Source organism: Thamnophis sirtalis, unplaced genomic scaffold, assembly GCF_051295495.1.
Source record: "Thamnophis sirtalis isolate CommonGarterSnake01/CBP01778 unplaced genomic scaffold, rThaSir2_p1.2 scaffold_4, whole genome shotgun sequence".
In the NCBI taxonomy this organism is placed as follows: Eukaryota; Metazoa; Chordata; class Lepidosauria; order Squamata; family Natricidae; genus Thamnophis; species Thamnophis sirtalis.
This window is the reverse complement of record NW_028261384.1, coordinates 123,300,606-123,319,733: the sequence shown is the minus strand read 5'-3', so window position 1 is coordinate 123,319,733 and position 19,128 is coordinate 123,300,606. Positions and strand designations below refer to the sequence as shown.

The window sequence follows — 19,128 nt, the reverse complement described above, 5'->3', positions numbered from 1 at the left end:
CACAGAGTTGGCCTCCTCAGGGTGCCATCAGTCAGACCCCTGGGGGGAGACTCTTCTCTATGGGAGCGCCTTCCCTTTGGAATGAGCTGCCCCCAGAGCTTCACATAATTCCCGACCTCTGGTCCTTCCGGCGTGCCCTAAAAAGTTGGCTTTTCCAGCAAGCCGGCCTGGCCTGAATAAAATAAATTATTAATTTTAATTGTTATTTTTAATTTAATTTCTAAATCTTATTGTAGAGGTCTATTGGGTTTTTGGGATATTCTATTTAATCTCTCTTTTAACTTTTGTAATATGTGTTTTTATATTGTACGCTATCCTGAGTCCTTTGGGAGAAGGGCAGCATATAAGTCCAATAAACATAAACCTAAACCCATGGTTACTTGATCAAAATTTGAACCCTTGGCAACTGCCATGTATTTATGAGTGTCCTGAGCTCATGTGATTCCCTATTGCGACCTTCCGACAAGCAAAGTCCATGGGGAAGCCAGATTCACTTTACAACAGTGTTATTAATTTAGCAACTGCAATGATTCGCTTAGCCACTGTGGCAAGAAAGGTCATAAAATAGGGCAAAATTCATAACAACTGTTTCGCTTAAGGCTAGAAATGTTGGGCTCAGTTGGGGTTGTGAAGTCGAGAACTGTCTATAGTTGTGGAGGCTGTTCGGATCATTTGTAGAAACACACATAGACAAACTCTTCCTTGGCTTTGTGGAAGAGATGAGAATGAAGGAGTGTGTAGTGCATGCTGGGAATCAGGGGTGGTATTTACTTACTTTCCCTGCCGACTTGCAAATGTGAGCACTCATGCATACACTCTGCACACGCGCTTTGGCTTGAAAACGTGCCTAAATAGGACAGCATAGAGCTGGAGTGGCCCCACTTGTGATTTCCACTAACGGGTCAGCCGAACCGATCCAAACCGGCTGAATGCCACCTCCGGCCCTTTTACTATTTAAGGAGCTCTCCTTAAGCTTAGTGAGCTATCTTCCTTAGAACAGTGGGCAGCAGGACCCTGGGGAAACCAAAAACAGGAAGGCTGAAGCAAGCTGGCTGCTGATGTCATCAAAGGGCGACATCCAGCGGATGGAGGCAGATATACATTTAGAATTGGGATTATTAAAAGTAGATTCTAGGACATGGCTCTTATTCTCAGCGTGATCATAAATACATACTGGGAGAAAAGTTTATTGGTGAAAGATGCTCACTGTGGGTGCCCCAAGGATGTGAGCTCCAGTTCAATGGGGGGCTTTTATCAGGAGCCCTGACAGGTTTTAAAGCCAGTAAAATGGAGGAGGGTGGGGTGGAAGCAGTGTTTTCCATTCTTCCACATCAAGATCAGACTAAGAAGAGAACTTTTCCAAGAGTGGATTATGTTCCTGAGCATCTCTGTGGAAAGATATGAACAAAATATCTGGGTTTTGTTAAGCACAAGATAGCAATATAGCAGTAGACTTATATACCGCTTCATAGGGCTTTCAGCCCTCTCTAAGCGGTTTACAGAGAGTCAGCATATTGCCCCCAACAATCTGGGTCCTCATTTTACCCACCTCGGAAGGATGGAAGGCTGAGTCAACCCTGAGCCGGTGAGATTTGAACCGCTGAACTGCTGATTTAGCAGTAGCCTGCAGTGCTGCATTTAACCACTGCGCCACCTTGGCTTACAACAGTTCGTTTAGTGACCATTCAAAGTTATACAACGGCACTGAAAAAAGGGACTTATGGACATTTTTCACCCATACAACCATTGTGGCATCTCCAGGGTCAGGCAATCCAAGTTCAGATGATTGACAACTGACTCATATTTATGACAGTTGCAGTTTCCCGGGGTCACGTGCTCACCTTTTACAACCCTCTGACAAGCAAAGTCAATGGGGAAGCTAGATTCACTTAACAACCGTGTTACTAACTTAACAACTGCAGTGATGCACTCATCCACTGTGGCAAGAAAGGTTGTAAAAGGTTGTAAAATTCACTTAACAAATGTCTCGCTTAGCAACAGAAATTTTGGGCTCAATTGTGGTTGTAACTCAAGGATTACCTGTATTTCTCTTTCAATTCCATTTGGAAAGAAAGGAGACTATTGAACTGGGAAAGGGGTTATTGTGAAGGTTGCATTCCCTTGCAAGTAATATTCTTGTGAGATGGATCCATATCCATTATTAACTTTCCCCTTCCCATTTATCACAGTCCGCCCTTTCAGCCATACAATTCTCTTCATACTTACAGAAACCCAGAAAGAAAACTAGAAGCTGTAAACTCAAAGGTGCTTTTTCCAAAAGGCTAACGGACTTTGTTTTTTTCTCTTTTGCTTCTCATCCAAGAAGTTTCTTCAGTTCAGAAGCTTCTTGAATGAGAAGCAGAATATTTTCAAAAGAAAAAAAAACCCTAAGGAAGTCCAGCTGCCTTTTGGAAAAAGCACAACAATGACATGGATTGACAGTCTCCATAGACACATCTGTAAGGAAGAAAAGCATAAATGCAAAAGAGAGAGAGAAGGAGTGGTTTGCACCTGTCAATAGTTTGCACCTGTCCATTATGTTTATAGATTCCCTTCAAATTATTGTCTATGGAGATTCTCAGTCATCCACGTGATGGTTGTCCCAAAGGTGGGTTTTCAAAAGGAAACTGGATTTTGTTTCTCCTTGAAGACATTTCGCTTCTCATCCAAGAAACTTCTTCAGTTGTGACTGAATGGTGGGGGATTGTGAAGAATTTACTGCAAGGAATATAAATCCTTCCATCCTCCACCATTAGTCAGAACTGAAGAAGCTTCTTGGATGAGAAGTAAAACATCTCCAAAGAAAAATAAAGTCTAATTGCCTTTTGAAAAAGCACCTTTGGGACCTTGAAATTATTGAAAAGTTCAACATGGTTTATGCCCGTGATGGCAAACTTATGGCATGCGTGCCAGAGGTGGCATGCACAGCCCTCTCTGCTGGAACATGTGCCATTTCTCCAGGTCAGATCTCTCTGGCGTTTCTTTCATGAGCTTCTGTTTCCCTGCAAGCAACAAAACAGAAGCTCACGGAAGAAAAATATCTTACTTCTTGCCGAGCTGCTGGGGTTGGGATGCCCCATCATCTGCTGGCCAGCTGGTCTTTGGGTCTGTATGCATGTCTGTGCATGTGTGCATGTATGTCTGTGCATGTGCATGCTCGCACATGTCCATACATGCACATGTCCATGCATATCCATGCATGCACATGTCCATGAATGTCCCCATGCACACACACACCTTTCAGTTTGGGCATGTGCACAGTTTGGGCATTCGGTGTCTAAAAGGTTCGCCATCACTGGTTTATGCTGTTAGAGAGCAGCAGTAACTTAACTCATCACTAGAGGGTAGTGTGATGCAAAGGGACTTGAACCATGTTTGTGAGCTGATTCTAGGAAGCCCTGTCCAAAGTCCTGAAATATTCAGCCTCTGCTCGTAGACCTCACAGCATTGTTTTACCATACCTTTCAACTGAATCATTACATCAGCACCAACGGGGGCTTCCTTCCATGGTGCACTTGATAATACTTTAGTGGATCCAATCAGCATTTGACACCTTAGTCTAACATGAGCAATGTATGAGACTGTTTGCCTAAATCCAGGTCAGCAACCCACTGCTCCTATGATGTAATTTAAAAGAGCAAAATTTCTCCAGACTGAAAGACTCCAGAACATAATCACTGATGTCCTTTGGGAACAGGACCAGACATGCAATCATCAATTTCACAATTCCTATCCCTGCATTTCTCCAACCCCAGCACCTGTACATTATGGAGACTGCCTAGTAACATTAAAAGATGTTCTTGCATATTAAATACCTGCCATTTGAGGACAGATTGGCTTAATGGAGGTAAGAGAAATGAAAGAAATGCAGGCAGGATTCAGATTCTCTCACCCATAATTCCCCCATTTATTTCCCCATCTTTAAATTTTAGTCTTCATCAGCACAGCAGTTATTTTTAATTTTAAAAAAATGCCACCTGGGCATTTGTTGATATGGATTTAAAGAGATATTGCTTCCATCCAACAAACATGCTAGAAAATGTATTTCCTAGTTTTCCAGTCTGAAGACTGAACCATTCCTGGTATAAAAAAGGAATACTCTTCCAGCTGCATCCTGATTAACTTGTGAACCTAAGAAGAAGAGTCCTCTGCTTCTAGAATCAGGAAGGCTTCATTCTCTGGAGTGTTTTCTAGAAACTGAACCAAATATGGATTTGGACCTGCCAGGTCTCTGCAATGCATTGCACTGCTAGCACCCAGTTAACAGAATAATATTTATTTCACTTCTTTGCTGTCACAAGCTACAAATACCAAATTTGGTGTCTGGAGTCAAAAGTAATGGATTCTGACAGCTGTGGCTTCCACTTCCCATGAGGCCAGTTTCTTTACCTTGTGAGTCTGGAATTATGGCGGTATTATGGTCATAAATTGAGGCATTACATTTTTGAACTTTTTTTGGTGGTTGTTAAGCAAATGCCATGGTCCTTAAGCAAATGGATTTTCCCGAAAGGGCGTTTTTTGCCCTTTCTGGGCAAAAAACTGGAAACAAACACAGGAAACCATTAAAAAACCCATTACGAATCATGGTTATATGACCATGAGATGCTAAAATCTCTTTGAAGGTGGGCCAGTTGTCAAGTGCCCCAAATAGGATCATGTGACTGGGTACAGAAATTGTAACTCCAAAACACATCATAAGTAGCTCTGTGGATGTGTGTTGTAACTTTGACTGGCCATTAAGTGACTGGTCAGAAGTTGAGGACTACCTTTATGCAGATAGGTTGAATAATATATGACCAAACCCAGGTTTCATTACAGAAGCCACAAGTGGGACTTGTCATATCCACTTCAGTCTCTGATGGAACCAAATAAATAATAAATTATCAGCCTGGGAAGATCAAAGGAGATCTGCAACATTCAACTAAAATCTTGGTAGCCTGGAACCAAGCTATCTGTAACAGTGACCAGCTAGTAGCCCTCGTTTGGGAGGCTTCCAGAACAGCCTACCTTCGTCTATGTTTGAAAATAAACTGTATCCGAACAGGGAAGTTTCATCTACTAAAACTTAAAATCCCATTCTGATCAAATGTTTTCTTTTGTCTATTGCTTTCTTAAGGTATGAATCTAAAATACATTTATGACTCTAAAATGAATTGTCTTTTTTCTTTGATAAGACTGAATGAGCAGTGAATTAGTAATTATAAAAGATAGATAGATAGATAGGTAGGTAGGTAGGTAGGTAGGTAGGTAGGTAGGTAGGTAGGTAGGTAGGTAGATAGATAGATAGATAGATAGATAGATAGATAGATAGATAGATAGATAGATAGATAGATAGATAGATAGATAGACAGACAGACAGACAGACAGACAGATAGAGACAGAGACAGAGACAAAGAGAGAGATAGACAAATGGATTTTTTCCTGAAATATTAATTATTGTTAGAAAAGAGTATTTCTGACAAATTGTTAAATATAAACAAAGTACATAAGAATGTCCAATGTGAATATCTTGACTCAGTTCTTACAATCTGAATTCCTTATCTTTTTTTTTTTTTGCAAAAACCTTAAAAGCTATATTTTATCTTACCTGTTCAAAGAATTCATCCATGAAATGGTCTCGATCCACATGTACCACCTCTTCCTCATCATCACTGTCTTTGGCCTATCCAAAAAAACAAAATTGATACAGATTAGATCATAATCAGCAACACTGATCCTTGCTCTCTTGCCTGTTTAATAAAATAGTAATATTTATAGTAATAAATATAGCAGTAGTGTAAATGTGAGAAAATGAAATGCCACTTCTTGGGAGTAACAAGTAAAATCCCATTTTTCTAGACAGAAAACACAGAAGAAGAATGTTTAAAACTTTGGATCAAATTAGAATATTGTTCTTTCTGGCTTAACGATGTTTACAGCAATTGACAGATTTCAGTTGTTTTCACTATGTTCCCTGAAAGGAATTAAATTTTAGTGCCCTTATGTGTGAAGAATTTTTGGCTATTATTTCCAATTTTCTTCTTCCCTTTTCTTTAATGTATTTCAAATGTTCACTGTACCTATAAACACCGCTTCAGGAATCTGCTGATTTTTCTAAATTTACCAACATCTTCAGGGTGACTTTATGATTCTTTGCATATACAAAAAGAATGATCCCCTCCCACCCACCCACCCCAAACAATAAAAGTAATGATGCCATGTAAGGATAAATATTGTGGGATAATGGGTTGTTTTAAGATTTTTCCACTGTTGCATAAATCTCATGAAATTTGGGGCATAGGTTTTTTTTTATTCTTTCAAGAAAATGATAGTGCCCACACATCATGTGAAATCACACTAAAGTGTTTGTGACCTGAAAATATTATTATAATTAGCTTTTGCCCCCACATAGCTAAGGCACCCAACCGAAAGACCTAATTTCTGAAAACAAGCATTTTCATGCTTCTTAACAAAAGCTTGTAACATGAAATCTGCCACATTTTAATAGCATAAATCCAAGACAATTCAGACTCCAGTTGGATGCATTAATATGATTGGCAGAGGGAAACCTAGGAAAACAGCCAGGAAATCAAAACACATCCAACTACAAAGGCAGATGGGAATGTACTATATATCCAATAAAAATATTTTTCCAGACAAACTTTGCAATGAGAAAGATAGAAGCTCTGGAGGCAAGCTAGTCATATTTACAAAACAGGGTAGAAATTCACTCATACTAAAACATTCCAAAAGCAGGGAGAAGAGGTTGTTATTATTTGATGTTTTGGGTGCATATTAGTCACGGTTTATTTATGCCTTCCTTTTAATGACAACATGTAGCATAATATTAAGCATAATAATAAATTCTCTGTCATGTTGAGCTCAAATTGAAGAAAGTTGACGCTGAAAAAGTTGGCTATCGCTTTCTGAGAGAATGCTTCGGAACTCCCCAGTCTAGCCTGCATCCCTGGGATCTTCCAGTGGTCTCCCATCCAGGTCCTCATAAAGTTTGACCTGCGTTTTGTTTCCAGAGCAGCCACAGTCATTTGCCATCACAAGAATAAATGCAGTAACTGCCATGTGCAAGAATCATGACCATTGATTAGGTTACAGCACAGAAGATTTACTCAAGCCTATACATAAACAGGGATGTGGTGGCTCAGTGCTAAGATGCTGAGCTTGTCGATCAGAAGCTTGACAGTTCAACAGTTCGCATAACAGAATGAGCTCCTGTTACTTGTCTTAGTTTCTGCCAATCTAGCTGATCGAAAACATGTAAAAAATGCAAATAAAAAAATAGGGACCCCCTTTGGTGGGAAGGTAACAGCGTCTTGTGCACCTTTGCCATTTAGTCATACCGGCCATATGACCATGGAGACATCTTCAGACAGCGCTGGCTCTTCAGCTTTGAAATGGAGATGAGCACTGCCCCCTATAGTCGGGAACGACTAGCACATATGTGCAAGGGGAACCTTTACCTTTTATACATAAGAATCTGGTCAACAAAAGTTTGAAGCTAAATTGGCACCAGATAAAGGTCAATGGAATTCTGGGAGGGTAGAACTTGGAGCACTTGTGGGAACGCAACAATTCTAAGCTGATGTGATGCTTAACTCCCCAACACTGCCTGATCTTCGACAGCAATCGTCAGTACAAGGCAGTAACTGAGCATGTGCAAAACTTTAGATATTTGAGCTTATACATTAAATCCTCCATTTCCTACAAACAAACACACACAAACACACACACGCACACACAAACACCACTAACCCTAGGCTATTTATGTTCTAGAAAATTAAACCTCCTCTGAAGCCTTAAGAGGAAGAATTAGCAGACCTGTCCATAGAGGGGATGGGAGTTGCAAGGAGCACAAAATTTGTATCTCAGCTCCTAAAAATCATCCTTCCTTCGTTCTGTAAGTGAGTAAAACACAGAATCCATGCTTCTTCCTTTCCCTTGTCCTAATCTTCTAACCTTCAAAGCTTCATTTCTCTTCTAGGAAAGGGTTGGGGAAAAGCCACTTAAGAATCCTCCTGGCTGCCTCCATTTTTCCAGCCTGGGATTGAATTCATAGACATGACAAATCCACCACCAGATTTGGGGAGCAGAGGTGTGCAAAGAAAGGCCATAAACCAGAGGTTCCCCTTCACTTAGAGATCACCAAAAGCTGTTCACTGATTGACATTTTAATGAGTTTAAAATGAGAGAAATATTACTGCACAGTGGTGATTAGAGAATAATTTTATTAGATAAATTTCAGTATAACAGGTAAGTTGAGGGGGGGGTCAAGATGGTGCCAAAACGATGTGATTAAAGACCCATTTCTTCCCTTGTGCCCATCTGTCGGGATTATAATATTAAGAACTCTGTCTAGGAATCCTAAAATGTTTAATCCTAAAATATCATAAAGCTGCTGGGTTGAAGAAATTCACTTTGAAAGGTTTGTTTCCAGATATAGCCACCAGAGATGGAAATTCACACAACCCTCTGGATTTTATAGAGTGGCAACCGGCAGAGCAGCTGTCACTCTTTAATACTGGAGGAAGAAAGTGGGTGAAAAGGATTATTCAGCACCTACAGATAGTCCTTGGTCCTCCATAGCTTGTTTAGTGACCATTCAAAGTTACAACGGTACTGAAAAAAAGTGGCTTATGACATTTTTCACACTTATAACCATTGCAGCATCCTCATGGTCACGTGATCAAAATTCAGACGGTTGGCAACTGATTCATATGTATGACCGTTGCAGTGTCTTAGGGTCACCTTAGGGTCCCCTTTTGCGACCTTCTGACAAGCAAAGTCAATGGGGAAATCCAGATTAACCTAACAACCATGTTACTAAATAACTGCAGTGATTCATTAAACAACTATGGCAAGAAAGGTAATAAAATGGGACAAAACTCACTTAGCAAATGTCTCGCTTAGCCAACTTAGTCTTAAGCTGAGGACTACCTGTATTTACTTTCCAATCAAGAATATTGTTCCAATTTAGGCGTCCCAAGGGCATGAAGCAAACTCCTTGTCCCAACAAAAAACCCTTTTATTAATTTACTGTGGGTTCTGCTCATTCACATCCAGCAAAGTCTTTCAAGGAAGGATTTACGGTCACAGACCTTATCTGGCTTGGAGAGCGAGTCTCGGAGAGTCATGAACCAATTAAGCAAACTAATTGTCTCCTGCAAACTCCACTCCCCTTTCACTCCTCTTTTATTTCCTCTGGGAGGGGCCATTCATCATCTACCTGTGGCCTTACTCCCAAGTCAAGCTGTTCCCTTCATCTGGCAACTCTGTGCATGTGCACATTGGGAACAGGCTCCATATGTTCTTCTGCCCCACTGATGTCCAACTCCGAAGACAGCTGATAACTGTCAGACGGCCTTGGCTCTGCCTCCAACATAGAGCCCTCATCAGAGCCTTCCCCAAACTCCAGGACTGGGCCATGTTCCTTCCCAACCTCCTAACTGTCTGAATCAAGCAAATATATAGGCTGAAGCTGACCAAAATAAAATAAAGATCTTCAGGTGATAGCCACATTTTTCATTAGTCAGCATTTTCTCCTTGTCCACCAGTGTTTGGCACTTAAAAAATATTAGAATCCTCACAGGTCCTTTGGGTGAAATAACTGACAAGGAACTTTGAAATTTACTGCGATGGGCAGCAGCAAGATATTGCTATATGACAAATGGCTTTCATTTACTATTTGCTTTATTAGCCTTATTTTATTTTTATTTGCTTTAATCTGCCTCCCAGCGTGATCTTGTAAAACCCAGGAAAGCCACCTTCAACGCCAAAGGTTGCCGCATCCTATGCCAGCAAGCCCCGCCTCCCCCAATCATTCCCAACTCTTGATCCCCTCCATTTGCATATGAGAATTCTACTGCAAGCCTATTGGCTTCTCCAATTATTTTTCTGCCAAACCGGATGATTGGCTGCCTCATTCACAATGGCTATTCTCCAAATCTCTTTGCATTCGCTCTTTATGTTATTTTTGGCTGGTTCCGGTAATTAAGCTACCTTTAAGTCTGGGTCCCTGACATCTTTCTATTCTCGAAAGTTATTGGTTGCTTCGCTGGCTACTTTGCATCATGGCCTGAAAGGCAAGACAGGCCAAGGTCATCTTATGGAACATATGAGTAACCCTATCTGGTCAGACAAACAGACCATCCATCTCTGACAGTGGCCGTCAGAAGCAGCCAGAGGGAGGGAGCACTTATGAGTCTATCTACTGTCAATCAGTTAGTGAATGTTGGCAGTCTAAGAGCTTGAGAACACTCTGCTCACAATGCTATCTCTCTCCGGTTTTCAAGGATTCAAGGAATGCTGCTGAGAAAAGCTACCGGAATGACCAAACGGAATCTGATTATATACCAAAACGTGTTTCTGCCAGGAAGGATAGGCGTGAAGTCTTCCCCTTGAGGATGAGATACAATTTGCTGATGATGCAGAGAAGGGAGCTGTATCTCTTTCATTTAAGGATCCAGCTTTGGGTGCTAACTGCAGATAATAGAAATAGATTTGAGTCCCTCATTGCATCTCACTTCTCAGCAGTATTTCCCATCAGGCTACTCAAGCGTTCCTTCGGATAGTCTAGAGGGGGCTAAGACCCACTCGTCTGGAACGATTGTCTAGGGGAAAATGCTTCCCTGGATGTGAATGGTTTCAAACATAGATGGGAATAGATCTGAGTCAATTAGGTTACTGAAAGAACGCACAAGCACACACAAGCATGTGGATACAACTGATAATACGGAATGGAGTTTTCCTCCGAGACATCCTTGCAGATTTGATTAGCGCTCTTCGGCCCCAGAGACATCCTTTGCAAACTCTCCACGCATAATAAAAGTCCACCCTGCCTTATTTCCATGCGTGGATGCTCCTGCAGTTTGCCCTTCCAATGTGATTGACTCCTTCCAATTTCCCTTCTTTGCATGACTCAAAACCTCACACCACCTTATTCCTCCAAGAGTGACTGGCTATCTGGCCTATCCAGTTCTCTCCATCCGGAGTGACTAAGCTGTTTTCTAGCCAATAAGAAGAGTCTAGTAGAAGTAGGGTACGGGATTGGTAGCAATGCTGACTAAATGGGGTGGGGTGGGTGAGGGAGGGGGTAATTATATAATTTATGGTTGCCCATTTTTTTTGTGCCTCTCCTTCCTGTCTGAATAAGAGCAGGGAAGGAAGAAATTCAGAATGGAAAACTTTTACTCCCTCCAGCTAGTTCACGGTGGGGAAATGAAGCTGCCAACAGAAGTTATCCTGGAGGATGCTTATTGATATGGTCACTCAAGAGTCAGCATCAACAGGAATGGCACATAATTATTAAAACCTCAAAGTTATGAACTTGGAAGAGAAAATGTCACAGAGAGAGAACAGAACGTGTGGGGTATATTGAGTTAAAAATACATTCTGTCTGGCGAGGAACTGAATGATTAGAGCTAAAAAAAAACCAAAAAACTTGAGGGTTCTACAGTCAGCATTCAGATTCAGGAACCGTGTGTGTGTGTGTGACTGTGTGTGTCTTTGTGTGTGTGTGTGTGTGTGTGTTTGTGTGTGTGTGTGTGTGTGTGTGCATGCGTGTGTGTGTGTGTGTGTGTGTCCTGGGCCTTGCAACCCCAAATTCTCAGAAGAGAGAAGAAAGGGTTAAGAGGAAAGAGATAATCTGCCAGCCAGCCTTCCTATGCTTTCTTTATATAAGTATGGTCTGGTTTTCTTAAGAGGTGGAATGGCTCAATGCCAGGATCCCCGGGGTCCTAGCTGAAGCCGTAGGAAATGGGACTTGAGCCCAGGGAAAGCCAACAAGGAGAAAAAAGGCATCTTGATTCCCTCCTTAAGAGGTGCAGCAGCAATGGATGAATTGGAATCTGGAGAGATTATTACAATTAGCGTTAATTCTGCACATGGCAGGCAGACAGCACAGACTACAGGCAACCGCCGTTAGTCGGTATTCCCCGTCTTCTATTCTCCTCTAGCTGAGGAAAATCAGTATGGCAGTGACAAAATAACAGGCTAAAAAAAGATGCTGCCGTTCAAATGCTGAGCCTGTTGCTTTAATGGCTTATGCATAGGTCCTTCCCATCGCCTCCCTGGCCCTCCAGCTTCATTGGCCTCTCACAATCCCATCTGATTGCCGAAGATGAAAAGCAAGACCGAGCTTACCTCTCATCCTGCCTGACCTGGTTCCTCATTTACAATCATGATCGTCTCTACCGGATGTCTGCAAAATATATGGAAGCTGGGAAATGTAGGACTTGGCTTTCCCAGATGTGGTAAACAGTAGAATACTCTAAAAGAAGTCAGTCCCGTCAAAACTATTTCCCACATCTGATTTAGATCCTTGTTGGCAATGTCAACAACCTGCTTGAATATACCAAATAAAAGTCCAGGATCATTTCGGTTCTAAAGAGCTTTCTGTTTATTGAATGCATTGCGCGGCCATGATGAGGTAATACTGACATTCTCAGGCATCCCTCTGTCCACAGTATTAAACAATGAATTCCCCAGCCCAGTCCCCAGGCTTCCACACAGATCATGTAAACACCTTATCCTTGTTATGGGAACCATCTGCCTTCTTCTTCACACCTTTTAAGACATCCTTGAAAAGTTTCCAGCCTCTCCCAAGCGTCAGTGGAACTGTAGATGTTTCGTTTCTCCAAGTAACCCATTCATAATCATCAGTCTCCCCACCCCCCACCCCATTTTACTGTAATGACAAGTTTTTTTGGGGTATTTATTGGACATTTATAGGCTGCCCTTTTCCCTGAGGGGACTCAGGGCGGCTTACAATCAAAAAGGAAAGGGAGTGTAGGACGATACAAAACTCAACATTCACTCAGCATTCGGGAGGGGCGAAAATAGACATCCCCAGGCCTGATGGGCTAGCCAGTTCTTGAGGGCTGTGCGGAAGGCCTGGACGGTGGTGAGGGTACGAATCTCCACGGGGAGATTGTTCCAAAGTGTCGGAGCCGCAACAGAGAAGGCTCTCCTCCGAGTAGTCGCCAGTCGGCACTGACTGGCGGATGGAATACGGAGGAGGCCAACTCTATGCGATCTGATGGGACGCAGGGAGGTAATTGGCAGAAGGCGGTCTCTCAAATAGCCAGATCCACTACCATGGAGCGCTTTATAGGTGGTGAGTAGAACCTTGAAGTGCACCTGGAGATCGACAGGTAGCCTGTGCAGCTCACGGAGGAGCAAAGTTGAAGCAAAGAGGCATCTAGCTGCCAATGTTTCACCCTTGCCAGGCAAATACAACACATACTTAGAAACCAATAGGCAAAATAATCACATTAAACCAATGACATGATATTGAGGCAATGGTGCGATCTTGATAACTAATGCAGAACAGGAAGAAGAAAAGTAGGATGAGAATCAAATGCAAAGAAATGGGAAAGTGGAATTACACTCTTGTGAAGAAACTGAAAAGAGTTTGCTTCCCTATCACAGGACCTGTTTCATTTTCCATTTCTGGAACATCTAGAGGAAATGTCTATGGAGATTCTTAGTCATCCAGGTCATGGTTGTCCTAAAGATGCTTTTTTTTTCCAAGAGGCAACTGGACTTTCCGGTTTTTCTCTGAAGACGTTTCGCTTCTCATCCAAGAGGCTTCTTCAGTTCTAACTGGATGATGGGAAATAGAAGGAGTTATACTCCTTGCAGACAGACTGGTCATCAAAAGGATGCAAGTGACCAGCTTGTCTGCAAGGAGTATAAATCCTTCCATTCCCCACCATCCAGTCAGAGCTGACGAAGCTTCTTGGATAAGAAGTGAAACACCTTCAAATAATAAAACAAGAAAGTCCAGTTGCCTCTTGAAAAGGCACCTTGGCGACCTCTTCTAGAGTAGAATTTCTCAACCTTGGCAATTTTAAGATGTATGGATGTTAACTCCCAGAATTCCCCAGCCAGTGCCCTCCACACAGTTACAGAGACTGAAAAACTGTTGAGATACCTTTCATTGACCCCTTTAAGGTAAATCAGCTCAGAACTGTTCTGACCGAGGTTTCCCAAGATCATGAAGAACTCTGTTCTGACAAAAACCCCTCTTATTAATTTACTGTGAATTCTGTTCATTCACATCCAGCAAAGTTTTTCAAGGGAGGATTTACAGTCACAGACCTTATCTGGCTTGGAGAGCTGCCAGGCCAATATCTGCAAAACCTGGCAAGGAGCCTCAGAGAGTCACAAACCAATTAAGCAAATTTGTCTCCTGCAAGCTCCACTTCCCTTTCACTCATCTTTTATTTCCTCTGGGAGGGGCCATTCACGGTCCACCTGTGGCCTTACTCCCAAGACTACTCCTGTTCTTTAGCTGTTCCCTTCATTTGGCAACTCTGTACATGTGCACACTGGGAATAGGCTCCATATTTTGGCTGCCTTTGTCTGCCCCTGAAGGCAGCTGATAGCTGGCATACAGCTCTGGCCCACTCTTGGCCTCTGACACAGGGCCCTCATCAGAGCCTTCCCCAGACTCCAGGACTGGCCCATGTTCCTCCCCAACCTCCTCACTGTCCGAATCTGCTTGCCAGCTCTGCTGACCACTGGTGGGCCACTACAAGACCTTCAGTCCCTGCAGTGCTGCCTTTCATCAAATCATCACTTTGAGATCCTCAAAAATGAACAGTGAGCAGGCTAAAGTGCTTTCAGAAAGTGCGAAACGCAATTGGCGCCCCTTAGCAGTTGGTAAACTAATACTAAATTAAATAACTGACAATTTATCAGTGTTTAACATTGTCCCAAACAGGAAGGTTGAAGCAAATAAAATGCAGGTTCAATATCACAACGCTAAGGAGAAATGGCTGTTTTTGATGCCAGAATGCACTTTCAAATATGTGGCTAAAAAGTCATGCTATTCATTTGCAGTGGTTTTCAAATGCTTTTCTTAAAAAATTGTATGTTTTTCTGACATTTATAGAATGTTTTTACCCCCAGAGTCAACTTGTTTCGGTTGGGCAGTTTTATAAATCGACTACATTAATTAATAAATAAGTGGGATGAGACTTCGGTTCAGCAAATGAGGCCTAGACAATCTATACCTCTTTTTAAACAAAATGTTTTTAAATGAGAACGTGTATAATAATCTTTCCCTGGGTTTCTTTTAAGAATATTTTAAAAATAGGAGCATGAATGGAGATAAAAATAACCACGTTGATCCTCATAAAATATCATACAAAATGCACAAAATTAATATATATGGTTGGGCTTGTATTACACACTTAAATAGGTTATTTTCTACATTTGCACCATAAATTGCACCATAAACTAACCCACCATCAGTTTTAGGCAACACCCCAAATGGATTTCCAAACTTGGGAACGTTAAGACTTAAGAAATTGTGGAAGTTAAAGTTTCTAAGTTTGGAGATCCCTGATCTAAAGCCCAAAAGAAAAAAAAGTAGTCAAACGTAGCATATCAGAGAAATCAGCGGGTTGGTTTTTAATCAACCTGCTTAAATGTGTTAAACCTAGGCCATATGGAGATAGATAAATTTGTCAAGCCTGAATTTTTAAAAGAGCTTGCTCACAGCTGCTGTTTTTTGCCTGCAGGATGCAACTGCAAGGATTCTCCTCATACTTTGCTCACGTGGACAAAGGGCGGTTCTTAAACCTACAAAGCATTTTCCTGTAGGAAGTTAAATCCCACTGCTCTCATAGAAAAAATTAGATATCCTGGGAAATATTGAAAAGGCAGAATATTATATTTCCCTGGAAAAGAAATGGAGAAACATGTTTTTAGCTAGGAAACAGACTCACTCTTAATAGTCCCCACCTTTCTCAGTGGACCATTAGGGGCGCTGAGTTAGTCTACTCTACATAACAAAGATAGGATTGGCCTTCCACAGAAACTCACCACAAGGCATCTGGGAAGAAGCAATGCTCAACCAAACTTGGACTCAAAACACAGCCCCTGCATAGCTCCATGGGAGTCTGACAACCAATCAAAATACATTTCTTACACAGGAACAGGAAACAGAGAGGTGGGGCCAAAAAGAGAGTATAAAGCCAGGAACTTTCAGCATCTCGCTCTCTTTTCTTCTTCACCCAACATCTGGAAGCATGTGATCCCCTTTTTCTGTTCAGGACCTCAAATCATGTGGTCCTGTCCACCATTAAACTATCTTTCCAAGCAGCTTCCATGTTTCCAGTATCTTTTTCTCCACTTGGAACTGAACCAGAAGGACATTTCTTCTAACACTCCCTAAAAGAATCCTTGAAATCCCCAGCGACCCAAACCCATCCTGTTGTTTCTAATCTCACAGGCAAGGAGTCTGCCAACCAAAAGATGCCAAAAGATTCCCTTGAAGAGGGAAAGGGTGAAAGCAGCAATGGAAACCAGAAGGAAAGTGTTCTTCCTCTGCCAAAGATAAATGATGGACTCAGAATGTTCTTCAAGATATTCCTAGCCAGCTGATCTCAGGCCAAAAGGTCAAACTTTCCAGAAAAAGCTCTACTTTCTTCCTACAATGCATTCAGCGCCATCCTCTCTTATTACCGACCTCTGGGTAGACCTTGGAAAGAGTGTGGAGAACAGCAACAAGAATGATTGGAGGGCTGGAGGCTAAAACCTACAAAGAACAGTTACAGGAATTAGATATGCCCACTCTAATGAAAAGAAGGACTAGGGGTGATATGATAGCAGTGTTCCAATATCTGAGGAGCCATGTGCCCCAGAAGCTGGAGGACGTGCATGTGAACATCGGAAACCGGAAACTCAACTGGTGTTCCGGTTTCCAGCGCTCCTGCATGTGTGCACCAGAGAGCTGCTCTTCCGGTTTCTGGTGCTCTCCCCACCCTGTGCATGCATTCCTGTTTCAGCACTCGGTGCTGAAAAGGTGTGTCAACACTGGTATAGGGTCTCCTGCATGAGCAGGGGGACTAGAAGGCTTCTTCCAACTATGTTATTCGATGTTCTATGTTCTACCATCTCTTCAGGCGGGAAGAGGAAGGATAGCCAGCAGCAAGAGTTGAAATGGGCAGCCTATAAATTAGGTAGGTAGGTAGGTAGGTAGGTAGGTAGGTAGGTAGGTAGGTAGGTAGGTAGGTCTCAATTACAGCAGCAATGGGGAGAGACATCATCAGAAAAGATACTGCACCAAAAATCATATCAATAATAAAAATCTCAACTCGTCAATTACAAAACACTGCATTACACATAACAGGGTATCTGCTATGTGATATTTTTAATTATCCTACAGTAGATTCTTAGGAAGCATATGGCACAGGTCAGTGGTGGGTTCCGGATTCTGTTCCAACCAGTACGGTTGGAACGGCCCCGGCGTCACCCACATGGACGTTCCTAGCATGCGCGCACAATCACACAGTGCGCGCATGCATCGTACTTGCCTGTGATGTTTCCGCAAGCCTCTGTGATGCTCCAACTGTTCGGCGGTGCAATGCACAGGCACCATATGGAAGCATAAAAGTCTTAAAGTACAGGTAAGGAGCTCCGGCGGGCAGGTGGGTCCTCCAGAGCACCATACCGGAACGGTTCCTGGTGCTCCAGGCAGGCACCGGTATGCCCATACTGGGGTGTACCGCCTGCAACCCATCACTGGCACAGGTAGTCCTCAACTTACAGAAAGGCACTGAATAAAAATGACATATGATCATTTTTCACCCTTAGAACTGAACATTTCCCCCACACCTATTGGCGAGCATGCACAAGCACTGTTCTATTTGTAGAAGTAGCGGGCAAGCGCACATATATGTGCACTCTGCTCACATGGAACCATCCCTCACACCCCACTTGCAAAACCAGAAAGGTTATGAAATGCTGGCCTATAACAATAAGAAGTATTTTTATTTTCTGTGAGTGTGGAATCTGATTTGATATCCAACAAACTGCAAATTGGGGGACGGGACACACTGGTAAGGTAAGTTAATGCTTTCCTTCTTATGTCTTCCACTAAACAGGGCTGCATAGGGACGCGGTGGCTCAGTGGCTAAGATGGTGAGCTTGTCGATCAGAAAGGCCAGCAGTTTGACGGTTCAAATCCCTAGTGCCGTGTAATGGGGTGAGCTCCTGTTACTTGTCCTTGCTTCTGCCAACCTAGCAGTTCAAAAACACATAAAAAATGCAAATAGAAAAATAGGGAACCACCTTTGGTGGGAAGGTAACAGCGTTCCGTGGCCCTTTGGCATTTAGTCATGCCGGCCACATGACCACGGAGACGTCTTCGGAGAGTGTTGGCTCTTCGGCTTTGAAACGGAGATGAGCACCTCCACCTAGAGTCAGGAATGACTAGCAAGGGGAACCGTTACCTTTAAACAGGGCTATGTCTGGAAAGGCCAGAGATGGTGCATTATATAAAAGAACCTGTGCACTTTTCCTTGTTTTAAAACAACTGCATAACAAGGGTTGTGGGAAGCGCATAGAAGGAACAAGGGGGAATATTAAGGTGATGAACACGTGGGTGTCCACAGTGTTTGTTTCATTTTTTATTTTTAAAGGAAATCCACTTGAACATACATTAAAACTCTTATCAATTCCCCAGAATGTATAGATTTCAGATTTCTATTTTTGGTCTGAAAGGAACACACCCTGCACATGGATTGAGCATTCAGATGCTAGGGAATATCCACCATTGAGTAAGTGGGGGTGGTTTGCAAAATGCCTCCCGCGTAGTAGACAAAGGTAGGCTGCAGTGAGAGGGGAAAAAACCTGATCATTTCCCACCTTCCTGCTTGCAGCTTAATTACCAGGGTCACCGTTGTGCTGTCCCTTGGTCAATAAAATTAATAACATATGCCCAAGCATTGTGAATGTGGATCAATTAAAGGTCTAGCACTGGGAGACTTTGAACCTTTACGCTTCCTCCACTCATTTCCTGGATGAGGAACAGCACTGGGGGCAGGAGAGGGACTACCTTGAAAACTGCAAGATACTTTATTATAATCTCCTTCCAGCATAACTCCACACCAGCACCAAACAAAGCTGTTCAGGAAAGAGAGAGAGGGAGGCTTGCAAAAGCACATTATGACATCCTATTATGATTAATTATTGCCAATGATGATTCTGGTGTTGCATGACAGAGGCTAACTAGTGAGAAATGGCTACGGAGATACATCTTGGTTTAAATTAAGCCTCAGATCTGCACAGGAGAAATCTGGCCTTCTGAAGCCAGCCAGCCAGCCAGCCAGAGTCCTGTCACCT

At 42.5% G+C, this 19,128-nt stretch overlaps 1 protein-coding gene across 1 annotated transcript in view; it reads right to left on the bottom strand.

Annotated features, from left to right (window-relative positions):
* STX1B (syntaxin 1B) overlaps positions 1–19,128 on the bottom strand; it is a 62,030-nt gene that overhangs the window by 19,619 nt on the left and 23,283 nt on the right. Inside the window, exon 2 of the mRNA XM_087714095.1 lies at positions 5,588–5,662. Within this exon, the coding sequence (XP_087570221.1) occupies positions 5,588–5,662 (75 nt within the window). The remainder of the gene's footprint in view (positions 1–5,587; positions 5,663–19,128) is intronic.